This window comes from Carassius gibelio, chromosome A21 (genome assembly GCF_023724105.1).
Source record: "Carassius gibelio isolate Cgi1373 ecotype wild population from Czech Republic chromosome A21, carGib1.2-hapl.c, whole genome shotgun sequence".
Classification (NCBI taxonomy): Eukaryota; Metazoa; Chordata; class Actinopteri; order Cypriniformes; family Cyprinidae; genus Carassius; species Carassius gibelio.
The window spans coordinates 2,751,073-2,765,871 of NC_068391.1; the positions used below are offsets into that span (position 1 = coordinate 2,751,073).

Consider the following 14,799-nt stretch of genomic DNA (forward strand, 5'->3'; position numbering starts at 1 on the left):
GTGTATATATATATAATTTTTTATGCTTATAGTTTTATTTTGAAGTTGTTCATGATGAAGTTTTAAAAAAAATTATAAAACTTGCACACAAAAGCTAGCAGAAATATTGTAAATATTATAAATAATATATTTGACAAATATTTTAGGGTTGTGGGAACTCTGCTAAATGTATTTTAATTTGTGGGTTAAAACAATACTTGAATAAAAAAGACATTTTAAGACAAGAACTAAACTATATAACTGAAGTTAGACTCGCACTAACCAGCAGATTCCCAGCACAGAACAAGCACAAATTCAGAGATGTATTTAGTATTTTTTGTTTTATTTTGGCATTTCTTTGTTTGCATTTATATTAAGCAAAGTGCATCTCATTTTCTCATCAACACATTGCACAATACATAAATAACAATGCATATAAAACTTCGTATTTACAGGTAATAATATATTTATATTTAACATAAAATATTTTTTTTATATTTTAATTAAATCTTAGTCATTTATTAAACAAGTCAACGTGAGTTTTTCCTTTTCCATTTCTCTTGTAAAACATCCTCCGGAGAACTTCTCGCGAAAAAAACAAAACTGAAGAACAACATAGTCCATAAAAGGTGGCGATGAGGGAATGGTGGGGGCGGGGCTCGCTGTTATCGGTTATTAAATATGACCTCCAGCCAGCAGGGGCAGCTGCTGATGAACTGTCTGGTGTAGCACTGACCCCAGCCCTTCACGAAACTGATCTGCACGGTGAAGCCCGTCCGCGGCTGCTGGCTGAACTCGTGGTCATTGGGTCGCTGTAGGCTTCCCGCCTTCTCGAAGTCGAAGGCCTTGATGGAAAAGCCAGGGAATACTTTATGCACCAGCAGCGTACGCGAGTCAGGGTTGTCCAGTGTGGCTGACTTGATGAATATGGGGTAGCAACTCCGGTTATATATCCACACGCCGTCAGGTTCCCGGCTGAGCTGGATGCCGTAGCCGATCTTGGCCCGAACCATTTGCACCAGTTGACTCTTGTTGTCAGAGGTGAGCTGGCCCAAGCAAAAGCCCGTGCCTTGAGGTAGGTCATAAAAGATGTCCAGAGATGGCTCCTGGACGGAGTAGAGGCGCCCAACACGGGTCTTTTCCTCCCAGTACGCCACCACACACCAGTGAGGCTGTTCTCCACGCTCTTGAAGAGCCAGGGAATCTACAGAGAGACAAGAATGAGATGGTTATTGATTATGCCAATTAGACTTCAACTTCACTGAATCCCTGATTGAAAGATACCAAATCAAAGGTGGTCAAATTGGTACTTTCTTTTCCAAAGTGGTCTACAAGCTCTTTCGGCCTGATCAAGATGGTCTACCAGGTTGAAACCAAGACCACCAATGTGTATGCCAACTGATTAACCATCTACACTAGTGTATGACTTACTTGGACCAGGAATAATCATTCAATATTAGCTTCAATAGACTTTCCAACAAGAACCAATTATTTATGCCAGTTTAACTACTTCAAGTCAACTTCACTGAATCCCTGATTGAAAGATACCAAATCAAAGGTGGTCAAATTGGTACTTTCTGGTCCAAGGTGGTCTATAAGCTCTTTCGGCCTGATCAAGATGGTGTACCAGGTTGAATCCACCAGTGAGTAGGCCAACTGATTGGCCATCTAGACTAGATTATGACCATCTTGGACTAGTAGGAACTATTAGTAACCGGCTTTACTAGAGTTTCCAACAGAGTAAAAGTGAACAAAGTGTTGATTGAGGAACTAAAGAGAAAAAGCCAGTTATTCATTATGACGATTTAACTTTATCAAGTGAACTTCACTTAATCTCTGCTGGGGAAAAAACAGAAGATACCAGATCAAGGTGGTTAAAAACTGGTCCGAGATAGTCATCAAGCTCTTTTGGACTAATCAAGATGGTATACCAGGTTGAAACCAATGGGTAGGCCAACTGATTGGCAATCTAGACTAGATTATGACTTACTTGGACCAGTAAGAAACTGGCTTTACTAAAGTGTCGTCAAGGAAGGAAGGAGAGAGAGCCGAGGAGATACACTGACTAGATTAGATGCTAACGCTAGGACAAAAAGGTAAACACACACAAGTTCACACTAGCACACGCCTTCTGTCCGGGAAAACCATCCTGAGCTCTGCCAAACATATCTTGCATCCTTAATTTCAGCGTTGACGGAATGTGAGGAATCTGCCGCCCTGCACAGAGCAGCGCCACCGGCCTCCAGCGTATGTTTACATTAGCAGAACTGCTTATCATTCGTCTGTTCCGTTCGCCAACCCCAACAATGTTCTGACGTCAACACAGCCATAAATCTGCAATTGTGCTCGCCCTCGCCAACTAACGGCCGTTTCGACAGCCATTCTGAGCTTTGTGATGCAACAATACAGAAGACACACCAACTGTATAATGATAATGGAATGAGCCTTAGCTCTGCCTACAGGAAAACTCACTGGTCTTGCTCCATATAATAAACACCCATTTCTCATGCTCTGTGCATTGTTGTGTTGAGCAGTTATTTAGTCATCTAGACTCCTTGTCTGTCTACAGTAAGGACAGTCTCTCTTTAATCTCACATCGGATGACTAGGCCGTAATTTAGCAGTATAGTTAATTACGCACCAGCCCAGACTAACTTGATGAGTAGGTAGAGCCTTGTTTGCATGTGTTACTATGGTAAAACCATTATATGCTTTGAAGAGCTTACAGTGCCATTAAAGTAGCATTGTATGTGAATACAGTAATTAAACCGTATCAAGGTATATTTAAAAATAACACTATTACCGAATCATGGTACTTTTTGTACCAAGAAAAAAATAACACCAACTAACTTAAATATATCGTGTTAGTACCGTGGTACAGTGATGGTGTCAGAATGATTTCTGAAGGACTGGAGTAATACAGCTGTGCATCACAGAAATAAATTACATTTTACAAGACATTCAAATGGAAATGAGTTATTTTAAATAGTAATAATATTTCACAATATTACTGTTATTGTTGTATTTTTAATCAAATAAATGCAGCCTCAGTGATCATAAAATACTTTGAAAATGTCAAAATTTTCCTTCGGATTAGCATATGTAACCACATCATTACACTATTTAATGTTACACTATCTAACCACAGCAATTCCATGTTATATATCATTATTTCACAATATTGCCATCACTGAAGCATAATACAGAACAGTGCGTCTGCTTCATGTTTACTGTTATATGGAGGCGGCTCATTATATAGAGTCAGTCATTATACTGACACACACAACTAGCTGTTTAATGATCTGTGTGTGTGTGTGTGTGTTGCTATGTGCCAGGCTGGTGCTATTTCAGTCTTTATAGTTGACTAGTCTCTCTGAAGACACTGAACAGCAAGCAAATCTGAGTAACACACACGAACACAAATCATACATCAAACAGACCTCTGAGTTTCTGTGTGTGTGTGTGTGTGTTCAGACAACACAGTGTGTTTATTCAAACAGAGACGCAACTGCACAGGTACTGTGTGTGTGTGTGTGTGTGTGTGTGTGTGTGTGTGTGTGTGTGTGTGTGTGTGTGTGTGTGTGTGTGTGTGTGTGTGTGTGTGGCGTCTAGGTGTCGGTAGGTTGGATGACCACAGTGTCACCCCGAATAACATAGTGATGGCCAGACGTAGAGAGTGTCCTGAAATAGAACGTGCAACATGACACACACACACACACACACACACACACAGTGACGTTTTCGGCTTACATCGGGCAAAGTTTTTCCATTTAAGGAGACTCAGCTTATTAAACAGTCACTTTGTACATCAAAAAAAAAAAAAACAGCAGAAAGTGTCTGTACATCTAATGCAATCACACACACACACACACACACACACACACACAGATGCGAGTCACTCAGCAGTCTGGAGAAGTTAATGATTATTTCTATCTGTCTCCACACACACACACACACACACTGGAGGGAGGTCAGTGTTTTTATTGATCGTCTTTCGTCTGGCTGAGGTTCACGGGATGCGATGGCCTCTTTTACGACCAGCACACGGATGTGAATTGAGCGGGCAGCATGCCTTCTGGAGGACATGCCGAGAGGTCAGGGGTCAGAGGTCAGGGGCCTAAACCAATGAGTATGACAGCACACAGCACGGGTTAAGCTAACTCTTCAAATACCAAAAACACAAGTATAATTAAACATAGACGCAAAAATTATTTGTGAAAAAAAAAACATCTGAATGGGACATTTCTGATAAAAATTGCTTTTATGATTTTTTTTTTTTTTGCTATGTTTCTTTGTAGGACAGATTTTTATGACTCCATATCAATATGACAATAAAATAATAGTACTTATTAACCTAATTATCACGATTATTACTATTGCAAAATGAAATTATTAAACAAAATAAGAACTATGATTATTGCTATATTGGACTGTAAAATAAAAAATGTCATTATTATTATTGTCATTAAACTTTTTATTAAATAGAAATATTAAACGAAATAAAAAACTATTTCACAGTAAAAAAAATTGTATTTAATTTAAAAAATATTATTATTATTAATAAAAATATTACATAGAAAAATCTACTATTGTAACATTTTACTGAAAATTTTTTAAAAATTATTTGTATTTAACAACAATCATTTCATTTTACAGAACAACTGCAAAAGTACAATACTAATATTTAACATTTATTGACTTATATTTAATTTTGCAGCTTTAAAGCTGTAGCTAGAAGCGTTAGCGTTCATGTTTTTGTGCAGGGTTCGTCTGAGGCCCTACCAAATGATTGCACACAACTGGCAGACGTTTAGGATTCGTCATGCAAAATACCAACTAAACAAACAAACCCCGAGGGAACTTCTCTGATGTGTATATGTCAGATACGACTCTATAAATATTATGTTTTTCCTCAGGCATCGCTATCATAACAACAATCTCACACGCACTCGACCGAGAGACACAAAGATGGACTGACGGATGGACAGAAATGTTTGGCAGCTTCTTTGTTTGGAAGTCAATAAAGGAAACTGGCAATTAGACGGAGAGGCATTACATAACACACACACACACACACACACCCACACACACACAGAGTCAGGAAAACCTGCAGCACAGAGGAAATACTTCACATCGTCCTCCATTGAACACTAATACATGGATCGGACAGCACAGATACGATGCAGAGGTTGTGTACTGTTCGCTCGCTGTGGTGTGTCGGCCAAAGGAAACCGTTTATAGCGTTTATCATGTTGATTACGAGGTCAAAGGTCACTCCCTCCACCAATAAAAAGCCACGGCGGTCTCGCCTAAACCTGGCGTCACAACTATGATTTGAAACAGTGATTATCTGAATAACTATTGCCATTGTTCTGAATTCAGGATGTTACGAATTGCCGTGGGAACCAAGTCTCTGATTGTGTGTGTGTGTGTGTGTGTGTGTGTGTGACACAGACCCCGTAATATGAATAAATATTATTTGGAAAATATTAAGTTTCTATTAAGCTACATTATTATGTTGTTTTTCTACTCCGTATAATACTGTACAGTTTTAATCGGATTTATTTATTTTGAGCAGATTTTTTAAATATAATTATATATTTTAAATCATGTTTTAAATTTTATTCAAACATTTTTTTATTTGTTCTGATATGTACTTACTGTAATCAGATTGTTTTATTTTAATACATTTTATTCTAATCTTTTACCTAATTTTTGTTTATCGTATTTTATTTTTAGTTATTTATTTTAATCTTATTTGTATTCACTTGTTTATTTGAATTTTTTATTTATTGTAATCCAATTTTATTTAAATCTAATTTATATTATTTATTTTACTTTGTTTTTTATTTACTTAAATTCTATTTTTATTTACTTATTTTACATCAAAAAAATTATTTATTGTGTTCAATTTATTCAAACCATATTTTATTATTTATATATTGTTATTTATTTTAATCCTATTTTTATTTACTTTTTTTCACATTTTATTTGTTTTAATCCTATTTTATTTATTTTAACCATATTTTAATTTATTATTTATCTCATTTTTTTCATCTTGTTGAATTTTTTTTATTATTTTAATCATATTTATTTACATTTTGACATTATTTTTCTCTCATCTTTTCCATGTACTCAGACCCCAGCTTAGACGACCAGTCGAGTCTGTGTTGTTGTTTTATTCTTGTTTAGACGGTAAATAATTATAATGTGATGTTCAATTGTTCATTGTTCAATCAAGCAGCCAGTCGGACCGGAGACGCCGAAAGACTTTCTGAATGAACGGATCACGTGTGTGCGTGAGAAAACATGCCGTCTGTCTCTGTGTTTAGTTAAGCGATTAGATTGCGGTTTAAGAAAATGTTTGTGTCTGAGGTGTCTGGATCCTGAGGGCGTTTGTAAGGGATGAAGAGCTGAAGTCAGATTTCAAGCTTGATGGAAGAGGACCGACAAGCACAACAAAGCGCTCCCAGTTCAAAACATGTCGCTCTGGATGTTCGTTCAAGTAGCTGCTTTGTGTCATTTTCTTGAAATGTTTTCTTTCCGCTCGGCGGAGGCGTCCAGGAGGCTCTACCCAAGACTCAAGGCTTTTTCCTCCGAGGCATGATGTCATTTCCTGTGCTGCCCTTTCCTCCTTGGCTAACCCAAACAACCTTGGAATGAGGCACGAGACTGTCACGGAAACAACGTTTGGCCCCTTAAGGGGGGATTACAGTCGCCGAGGGCCCTACAGACATTCACAGGACCTTTATAAAGACCTGATTGTCCTACCAACAGCTTAACCGGATGAGATTCTTCCAAAACCAAGTCATTTCTGTCCACAGCGAAAGCAAAAATGTTTCATATACAAGTTAAAATGAGGCTCAATTGATCTGATGCAACACATTTTGCACTTAAAAAAAACAACCATAGGAATAGTAGCCAACCAACATGCATATGAGAATATGAAGCATTTTAGTTTAAACTAAAATTTGAAATGTTGTAAATTTACAAAATAGGTTGGAAGAGAAAAGTTGCTAAAAAAGTGCTAAAAAATATAAAATACATAAAATAATAAAATAAAACCTTACCAAAACTAATAAATGTCAAAACCACACAATAATTTTTTTTTAAATTTAGCTAAAATTAAAATTAAAATTTAAACTTCAAAAGTAAAAGCTAGTTCAAAATATAAATAAATACAATAATTATTTATCATATATATCTATATCTATATCTATATCTATATATATATATATATATATAAAATGTAATAATAAAATAGCACTGCAAAAAAAAAATGCAAAAAAAAGTGGCTAATGGCCGATGTCATGCAGAAATGTAGATAATTTAATTAAAAACATCAACAAATAGTGAATTAAAGCTTACAAATAAACAAAACTAGCACAGACATGTAAGCCAACACTAACCCAAACATGAACAGCTGTACTTTTTTTTTTAATAAAATATAAATGCTGTAAAAATATATAGTGCTTATTGTTAGTTAATGTTAAATAATGCATTAACTTATGTTGTCAAATGCAGCCTTATTGTAAAGAAAGCCTTTATGTGTCTGTCAGCACAGGAAGTCTCTCTGTCATATTGAGGTTAACTCTTAATTCAGACTAACCAGGACAAACAGCGCTCAGACTCTCATCCCAATAATCCCAAACACACTCAAATACGCCATTTAAGTTCAAGCACGTGCCGTAGCATCTCCAAATCTGTCGCTCTCATCACAGCGAGGGAACGAGAAGGTCTGAGAGACGCTTGCATTGGGACTATGAATCCTGTGTGTCTGACTTCTCTTCCTCAAACTCTCTGAGCTCCATTCACTGGCTCCGGCAGGAAACACACACCTCTGAACGAAAGCAGGACGCAATCACAGTCACAAATGTAAATGGAGTCGGGAGGAGGCTTTTGTTTGGGACTGAAGCGCTCAATCTTTCACCCCACACACACACACAAACAAGAAACAGAAAACAAATGCCAGTGGAGGCCAGTGAAAGGGAGCAGCACACACACAAACACACACGCGCGCACACACACACACTGAGTGCTGTACTTTAACATGTGTTTGTGTAAAGCTTCCATCATTTAGCCGCTCTTATCTGAAAACCCATCTAAAGACCCTTCACACACACACACACTCACACACACACTACGCCCAGCGCTGAATTAAACACCATCATAAAAACTCTTTAAAGCGGCTGTAATGAGAACCATCTGTAGCAGGAACCCGGCCTAAACCAAACGAACCCCTCTCTCGCTCTCTCAGGGTCTCTCGTAAACCCACTCGCTCATGTTTGCACGGTTTCAGAGCTCAGGACGGGACAATCGACCAGGTTTGGTCTACTAAAGTAGAGCAGATCAAAAACAACCTTCATTCTCACACACACACACACACAGTGTAATGTGAACATGAAACCAGGGCTTTTATTGTTGATTCAAATGAAACTATTAAAAAAAATGTTGTCATGCGAAATAAAGCGGGAAAAATATATATATTACATTAAAAACTTCAACTAACTGAAAAAAAAAAAGTTACCATGAAATCAGTGTTGTTATTTTTAACAATGTTAAAACTATTAACAATCCTTTTAGTTAATTGAAGAAAGTCCAAAATAAAATAAATGTTAAGTATTACATTAAAAACTTGGCAACTAACTGAAATAAATAAGTTAGCGTGAAATATTAGTATTGTTATTGTTGTTTATTACTTAAAATAAAAGTTTTACTTTTTTTGTTAATTTAAATAATAAAATAAAATAGTATATATGAAAAACAAAAAAACAAAAATGAGAAATGTAACCTTGACTACTAAGTGAACTAAAATGAGTTTAAGTTGAAGTACTAAAATTATTTAAAAAATAATAATAAATAATAATAATTAAATAAATTAAAACTTTTTTTAAAGCATACACTAAATGACAAAATCAAAGTATTTAAAAAATTGCAAGGCAACATTTTAAATTCATTACATTAATATAAATAACTAAAAAAATCATTAGGAAAAAAAATTACAATTAACTGAAATTAAATTTGTTTAATTTGAAGTCATAAATTTACACAATAATAATAAATACTAATAAAAATGTAAAAAAAAAAACTAAAATTAAAAAGGAAACTAGAAAATATTAAGTGTTAACGTTCATTTATTATAAAGTATAACAGAATAGAAATAATACTAAACTTGAATGCATGTAACTATTTAATTTCTGTACGGTTCCAATCAATCAAATGTAATTGATTCTGAGTACAAGTACTAGTTAACATCAGCTAACAGACTGCATGGATCAGGAAAGTATTTTTAGGTGCAGAGGATTTACAACATTTTGATAAAAAAGATTACAAAGACAAACACCTGTTCTTTGGAACAATGTGCATGATAGGACATGAATGTGTATTAAGGAAGTAAATCTAGTCAATTTTGATTTCATGTTGACTTTAGCACTCGTTTGTGTGGTGTTTGCTCCCTTTAGAAGATGATATACGAAGACACTATCAAAACAAATCTCCAACGCTCTCTCTTCCAGCTCTTCCATTTGGATTCAACAAATCAGCACAGTCTTGAATCTTAAATCAGTCTTAAATCAGGACGGCCTTGAGCTCTTACCTGAGAACCCCATAGGGGCCGAATACGCCGTTCCTCCAGTTTCAGTGGAAGCAGGCACAGAACCTGGAGAATCTACGGAGAAACAGAGTGACAGCTGTCAATCACAGGGTCATATCGGATGTACATTTTCCTGCTCCTTCTACTTCTCTGTCATGCAAAATAAATAAAGCATTTCTGAGGTTAAAGTCTGTGCCAAGAAAGAGCCGAAAGCGCTCTAATAGGAGTACACTGTTTAGCAGGATATATTTCAAGTCCAAAACAACAAGCTAATCAGGAAATCACAGCAGCCTTGAAACCCGTGTACAGTCAGTTTTCTAATTGGTGTGTGTGAGCACACAGGAAAAACTCCCTGTCGCTCCTGTTAACCCTTTAATGAACGGGTCTGGAATATTGTCTCCATATGTTCGGATCTAACATCAGTTTCCTGAAATTACTGAGATCAAACAACTGCGGGAGAAAGTACGTCACTCACAACGAAAACTCCCGTTTAAGAACCACCATAATACTTCTTACATGACTTCATGACTGACTGATTCAGACCAGTTTAGCTAACACATGGTTTACGCTAACAAGAACTTTAGGTTTCTAAAAGAACAGGCTAATGCTAACTTGTGACGATGTGTTTTCATCACTTCTCATCAAAATAGCTTTAAAAGTTTGCGTGAGGTTTTGCTAAAGGCACTGAATTTAGAGCTAAACAAGAAGCATTTCCTAGTAAATAAATAATGCATTCAGTTCAACGTCTTTAAATGAACTAGCACATCAAGCACAGTGAAAATGACTCCAAACACAGATGATTTCAGAACTAGATAGTTACCTACATAGTGATTAAATATAATTATAAATTATAACACCTGGTATATGCTAACAAAGATAAGTTGGCGGAAACTTTGTTTAAATGGCTAAAATAACAAGCTAAGGCTAATGTAGCATGGGATTTTGAAACGCACAAGTTAGCATTAGCCTTAAGCTTTATTACCACATTTAACAATATTTCCCAACAGTAATATGAATAATGAAAAAGTATTAAGGTTCACAAACTACGTAAGTGGAGCACAGCGATATCTAATTTGACTTGAGTTGATGAAAAGCAAATATTTTATGTTCACCAGTATCAAAAAAACACCCTAGGGTAATTTCTATATAAGACATATCATTGATTTTTTATGATTTTTTGGACATGTACCATGGTGACATCTACAACTTTTAAGGATAACGAGTTTTTAAGTTTAATATTAGAGGACATTTTCGAAAATCGTGAGCGTGAATTGAGAAATGGTGTCACTTTCCGAAGCAACTGTGAGAGATGGACACTTTGTGGTCACTCTAATGAGACACAAGGTTGACCTGAACCTGACCACAGAGAGAGAGAGAGAGAGAGAGAGAGAGAGAGAGAGAGAGAGAGAGAGAGAGATGTGGGATCAAGCAGCAGCTTTAAACACGCTATGATCCATTTTCCAGAGAGCAAAGAAACAATGGTGTTGTAAAACTGATGCTTTGAAGCTGTCCATCACAGACCATTCAATCAATCACAGGCGCAAGTTTAAACCAATAAAACCCTCAGAGATCAAAACGGCTTTTTGACCCATTTGGCGTTCCATATAAACGGATCGCGTGACGTGGCTAAAATGAAAAGCACAATCTCTGCCGCGCGCAAAGACACTGGCGAGGCAACCGAACCCTAGCTAACGGCATTTCAGTAGCTGTAGACGAAACTTTGCTTTCTTTGTCATCACAAGCGTGATGGTTTGTGTCTAAGAGCTTAACGCGATTGATGTGCAAATTCGCTTGCATCAACAGTCGCTTCGTCAATAATGTGTGAGTCGCCCTAAACCGCTGACAGACGGTCGGTCTGCTGCTCCTGACGTCATCAATGAGACACACACACAATCAAGCGACGAATAACTTCCTCCCAGCGCTCAGTGTCACTCTCTCTTTCACAGTCGGAGAAAATCACCCGACTTTTATTGTTCTCTGTCTCGCGTCCAAGAGCAGCTAATGGAAGTGTGTGTGTGTGTGTCCACACAGGAAATGTCCTCCCCAAACTAGCTTTCCTGTCCTCCACCGCGGCGCCTTTTCTCGTTCACATTCTTGCTTTCTCCCTCAGTTGCTCCGAAACCCCAAACTGATTCATAAAAGAAGAATGACTCGAAGAGCCAAAGCCAATGTCAGTCACACACACACACACACACACACACACACGCAACTATAAACATGACACACAAAACGCACAAACTCGAGCTAAAAGAAACGATTTCGAAACATGCATCTGTCGAAGCTGGGCTGAATTTCTCAATGCGTAGCTACGTGATAGTGTTTAACTGCGCAGTTTTGGCCGGGATTGGGAAGGATCTTTACGGGGCAGGAAACCTCATCCGGGACACTGCCAAACACAACACGCTTATCTGAAGCGAATATACAGGACATACTTAAGAGCCATACGGCATTATGGTTAGAGAGAGAGAGGGCAAAAGCTCAAGACACTCCCAAAACCTGCGATTAATTCAGTAGATAAATAAGCTCTCTCTTTATATGATCCGCATTTTCGCATTCAGACCAAAAAACATCACAATGCATCATTACCATATTCATATACTGTGCTATTTATGCATTTACTCCAATTATGGAATTAAAAGCATCTTTAGAGTAGCACCTTAAGTGGTGTTTAAGTATGGTAATCATTCAGATACACTAAAGTATGAAATCATGGCACAAAATGATTATATTCATTTACCACATTATTACCATAATACAATGTCTAAACGACCTACCAAATTTAATAAGATTTACAAAACAGTATCATTGCATGCAGCAGTGTAGATGATTACCATGTGTACCGTGGTATTTATGTGGTAAAAACACTATGGTATTACCATTGTAAATGTCCAAAACCTTCATAGCATGCAATTTGTATCTCAAACTAAACTTTTTAAATACTCCACATCATCTTAACTTTAAGATGATACTTAAACACACCAAGAAAATTGGTGGGATGGTTTTTAAATAATCACAATACCATAGTATTACTATAGTAAAAGTTTAAAAACTTAATTGCATGCAGTTTTTAATTCAAAATAAACTTCCAAATCTGCTTAAATTTAAGATTAAACTTCAATTTTTGAATCTGGTTTAAGAAAGATCAGTGGGATGGTATTTAAATGGTGAGAAAACCCTTTAAAAACATTGCAAACAACTGTAAACTATTGAAAGACTCCATATCGGTTTAAATTTAAGAGGAAACTTCAACTTACCAGGTGGTTTGAGAAAATCGGTGGGATATCTTGAGTACGGGGGTGGGGGGGATTCTGGAGGAGAAGAAAGAGAGGGAGAGAGAGACTGTGAGTGGAGATGTGGGCTGATGATAAGGCCTGGCATTCTCTGGGAAAAGTGTTTGTGTAGAGCTGAGGGTTACAGGCAGGACAGCTCTGATAAACACACGGCCGCCTGGCGCCAGACTCCACACACACACACACACACACACACACACACTGCAAACTAACTTCACTGAACTCTGGGGCCTCCAGCGGGTTTCACATGAACAACCACAGACTGGAGGTCCAGCCGAATAGTCTGTTGCATTTATCCACATGGAAACACAACATTCATCAGTGTTTAAGAATAATAATTATAATCAGTAGCTCATACCAAGACACTCATTTGATTAAACTGTCATTTAAGACGGTAAAAAACTACCAAACAGATCAAATATGATGAATGTAAGAATGTGTATTATTTGTCAAATGCATAAGTTTACACTATACAGTAGAGGTCATATATTTAAAAGAATAAAAAGTGAATTCATGACTAAAAAAAACTCTTGATGACAGTTTTAATGCTATTAAATATATATTATTACTATCTTTTTCTCTATTCCATTCTGTTTTGATCTTCTGCATATAAAAAGCCCATTTTCTCTATTCTATATTACATTACAAAACACTCGCACACACACACATAAATGTGTTATTACTGCATGAGCACTATATGAAAAATTTACAAAAGCCAGAATAATTTGAGATCAGATCCATTATATTCTTTTCTCCTCTGTTCTGTTCTATTTAATTCCATTGCCGCAGATTTATCTCATTATTTCTCCGATCATGTATGTGAGAGCAGAGAGGGTCGTACCGAGCTCGCACAGTCTGCTCATATGATGCGGGTTGCAGCACACGAGCTCCGGGTTGATTTTCCCGTAGGATTCACAGCACGAAAGTCTCTTTAATTCCGAGGAATGCCGGAGGTCCGGCCACCGGAACACCTTGTAGAGCAGCAGCGGGAGCGGGAGCGACTGTTGACCCAGCCTGGCGTCCGCTTTCCCGGGCAGGAGGAGGCAGGGGCTCCGCGCTCCCCCGCGGGACTCGACCGCCTGCAGGAGCACCTCCAGCTGCTTCTCCTTGATCTTCTTCAGGATCGAGTATGTCAGCGCTTTCAGTTCGGCCTCGGTGCCGGGGTTCGGCTTACTGGCGCCCGGTTTCCCGAGACAGCAGCCCGCGTTACCGCCACCGCGCGTACCGGTGTCCGCGTCCCCGTCGCCCTCCACGGGCGCGCGGCTCCTCCAGAGTCGCCGGACGAGCCCCGATCGTTTGGTCCTGAACATGCGGGACGACAAGAGGGTTCCCCGGCTACAAAACGGCCATTTTGTCCGCAAGTCATGAAGATCCGGAGGTCCGAATCCACAGGCGCAGAGCAAACGGCGGAGAAACGGCGAGCAGGAGAAGCGCACGCGATCCGTTTCATACGCCAGACTTTAATATTTCTCCAGACGAGCCGACGCGGAATCCAAAAAATACCGAAAAGCTGAAACGACTGTCTGGGGCTGCTGGAAACGAGCTCGGATCTGCTGCTGTCAGTGCGCAATCATCCACGAGAAACCAGTTCGGTCGTAATCCACAGAGATCGTGCGGGTTCGGGATTATTAATCTGCCGTTTTCTTCGTTTGACATCAAATCTGCAGCTCGCACCGAACTGACACCAGCCTATAAATCCACATCAGACCCCTCTGAAGAAAACCTCTCGCGCTCCACGACGACAATTCGCACGGTGCTATATTATAACTCTCGAAATATCCACAAATATCCGTCTCCAGGTCATAAATGCGGGAAGTTTCCGAGTCGATGAAGAACTGAAGGACTGAGAACCAGATGAAGATCAGACGCCTCTCTCTCTCTCTCTCTCTCTCTCTCTCTCTCTGTGTGTGTGTGTGTGTCTCCGTGTCTCTCATTGGCG

The 14,799-nt window shown here is 38.2% G+C and overlaps 1 protein-coding gene across 1 annotated transcript; it reads right to left on the bottom strand.

Moving 5' to 3' along the window:
- Window positions 1-293: 293 nt before the first annotated feature.
- Window positions 294-14,755, bottom strand: smad7 (SMAD family member 7). Its single transcript, XM_052537624.1, has 4 exons — window positions 13,702-14,755; window positions 12,825-12,878; window positions 9,574-9,645; window positions 294-1,183 (listed from the first exon to the last, which is right to left on the bottom strand). Exons 1-4 carry the CDS (start codon window positions 14,168-14,170, stop codon window positions 645-647), a joined length of 1,134 nt encoding a protein of 377 aa, XP_052393584.1. The 5' UTR covers window positions 14,171-14,755; the 3' UTR covers window positions 294-644.
- Window positions 14,756-14,799: the final 44 nt, after the last annotated feature.

Excerpts from the sequence above, each read along its gene's own strand:
- smad7 (XM_052537624.1), bottom strand. The coding sequence starts at position 14,170 with ATGTTCAGGACCAAACGATCGGGGCTCGTCCGGCGACTCTGGAGGAGC. Across the intron at positions 12,879-13,701 it reads GAGCAGACTGTGCGAGCTCG|AATCCCCCCCACCCCCGTAC; the intron begins GTACGACCCTCT and ends CTTCTCCTCCAG. Across the intron at positions 1,184-9,573 it reads GGCCCCTATGGGGTTCTCAG|ATTCCCTGGCTCTTCAAGAG; the intron begins GTAAGAGCTCAA and ends GTCTCTCTGTAG.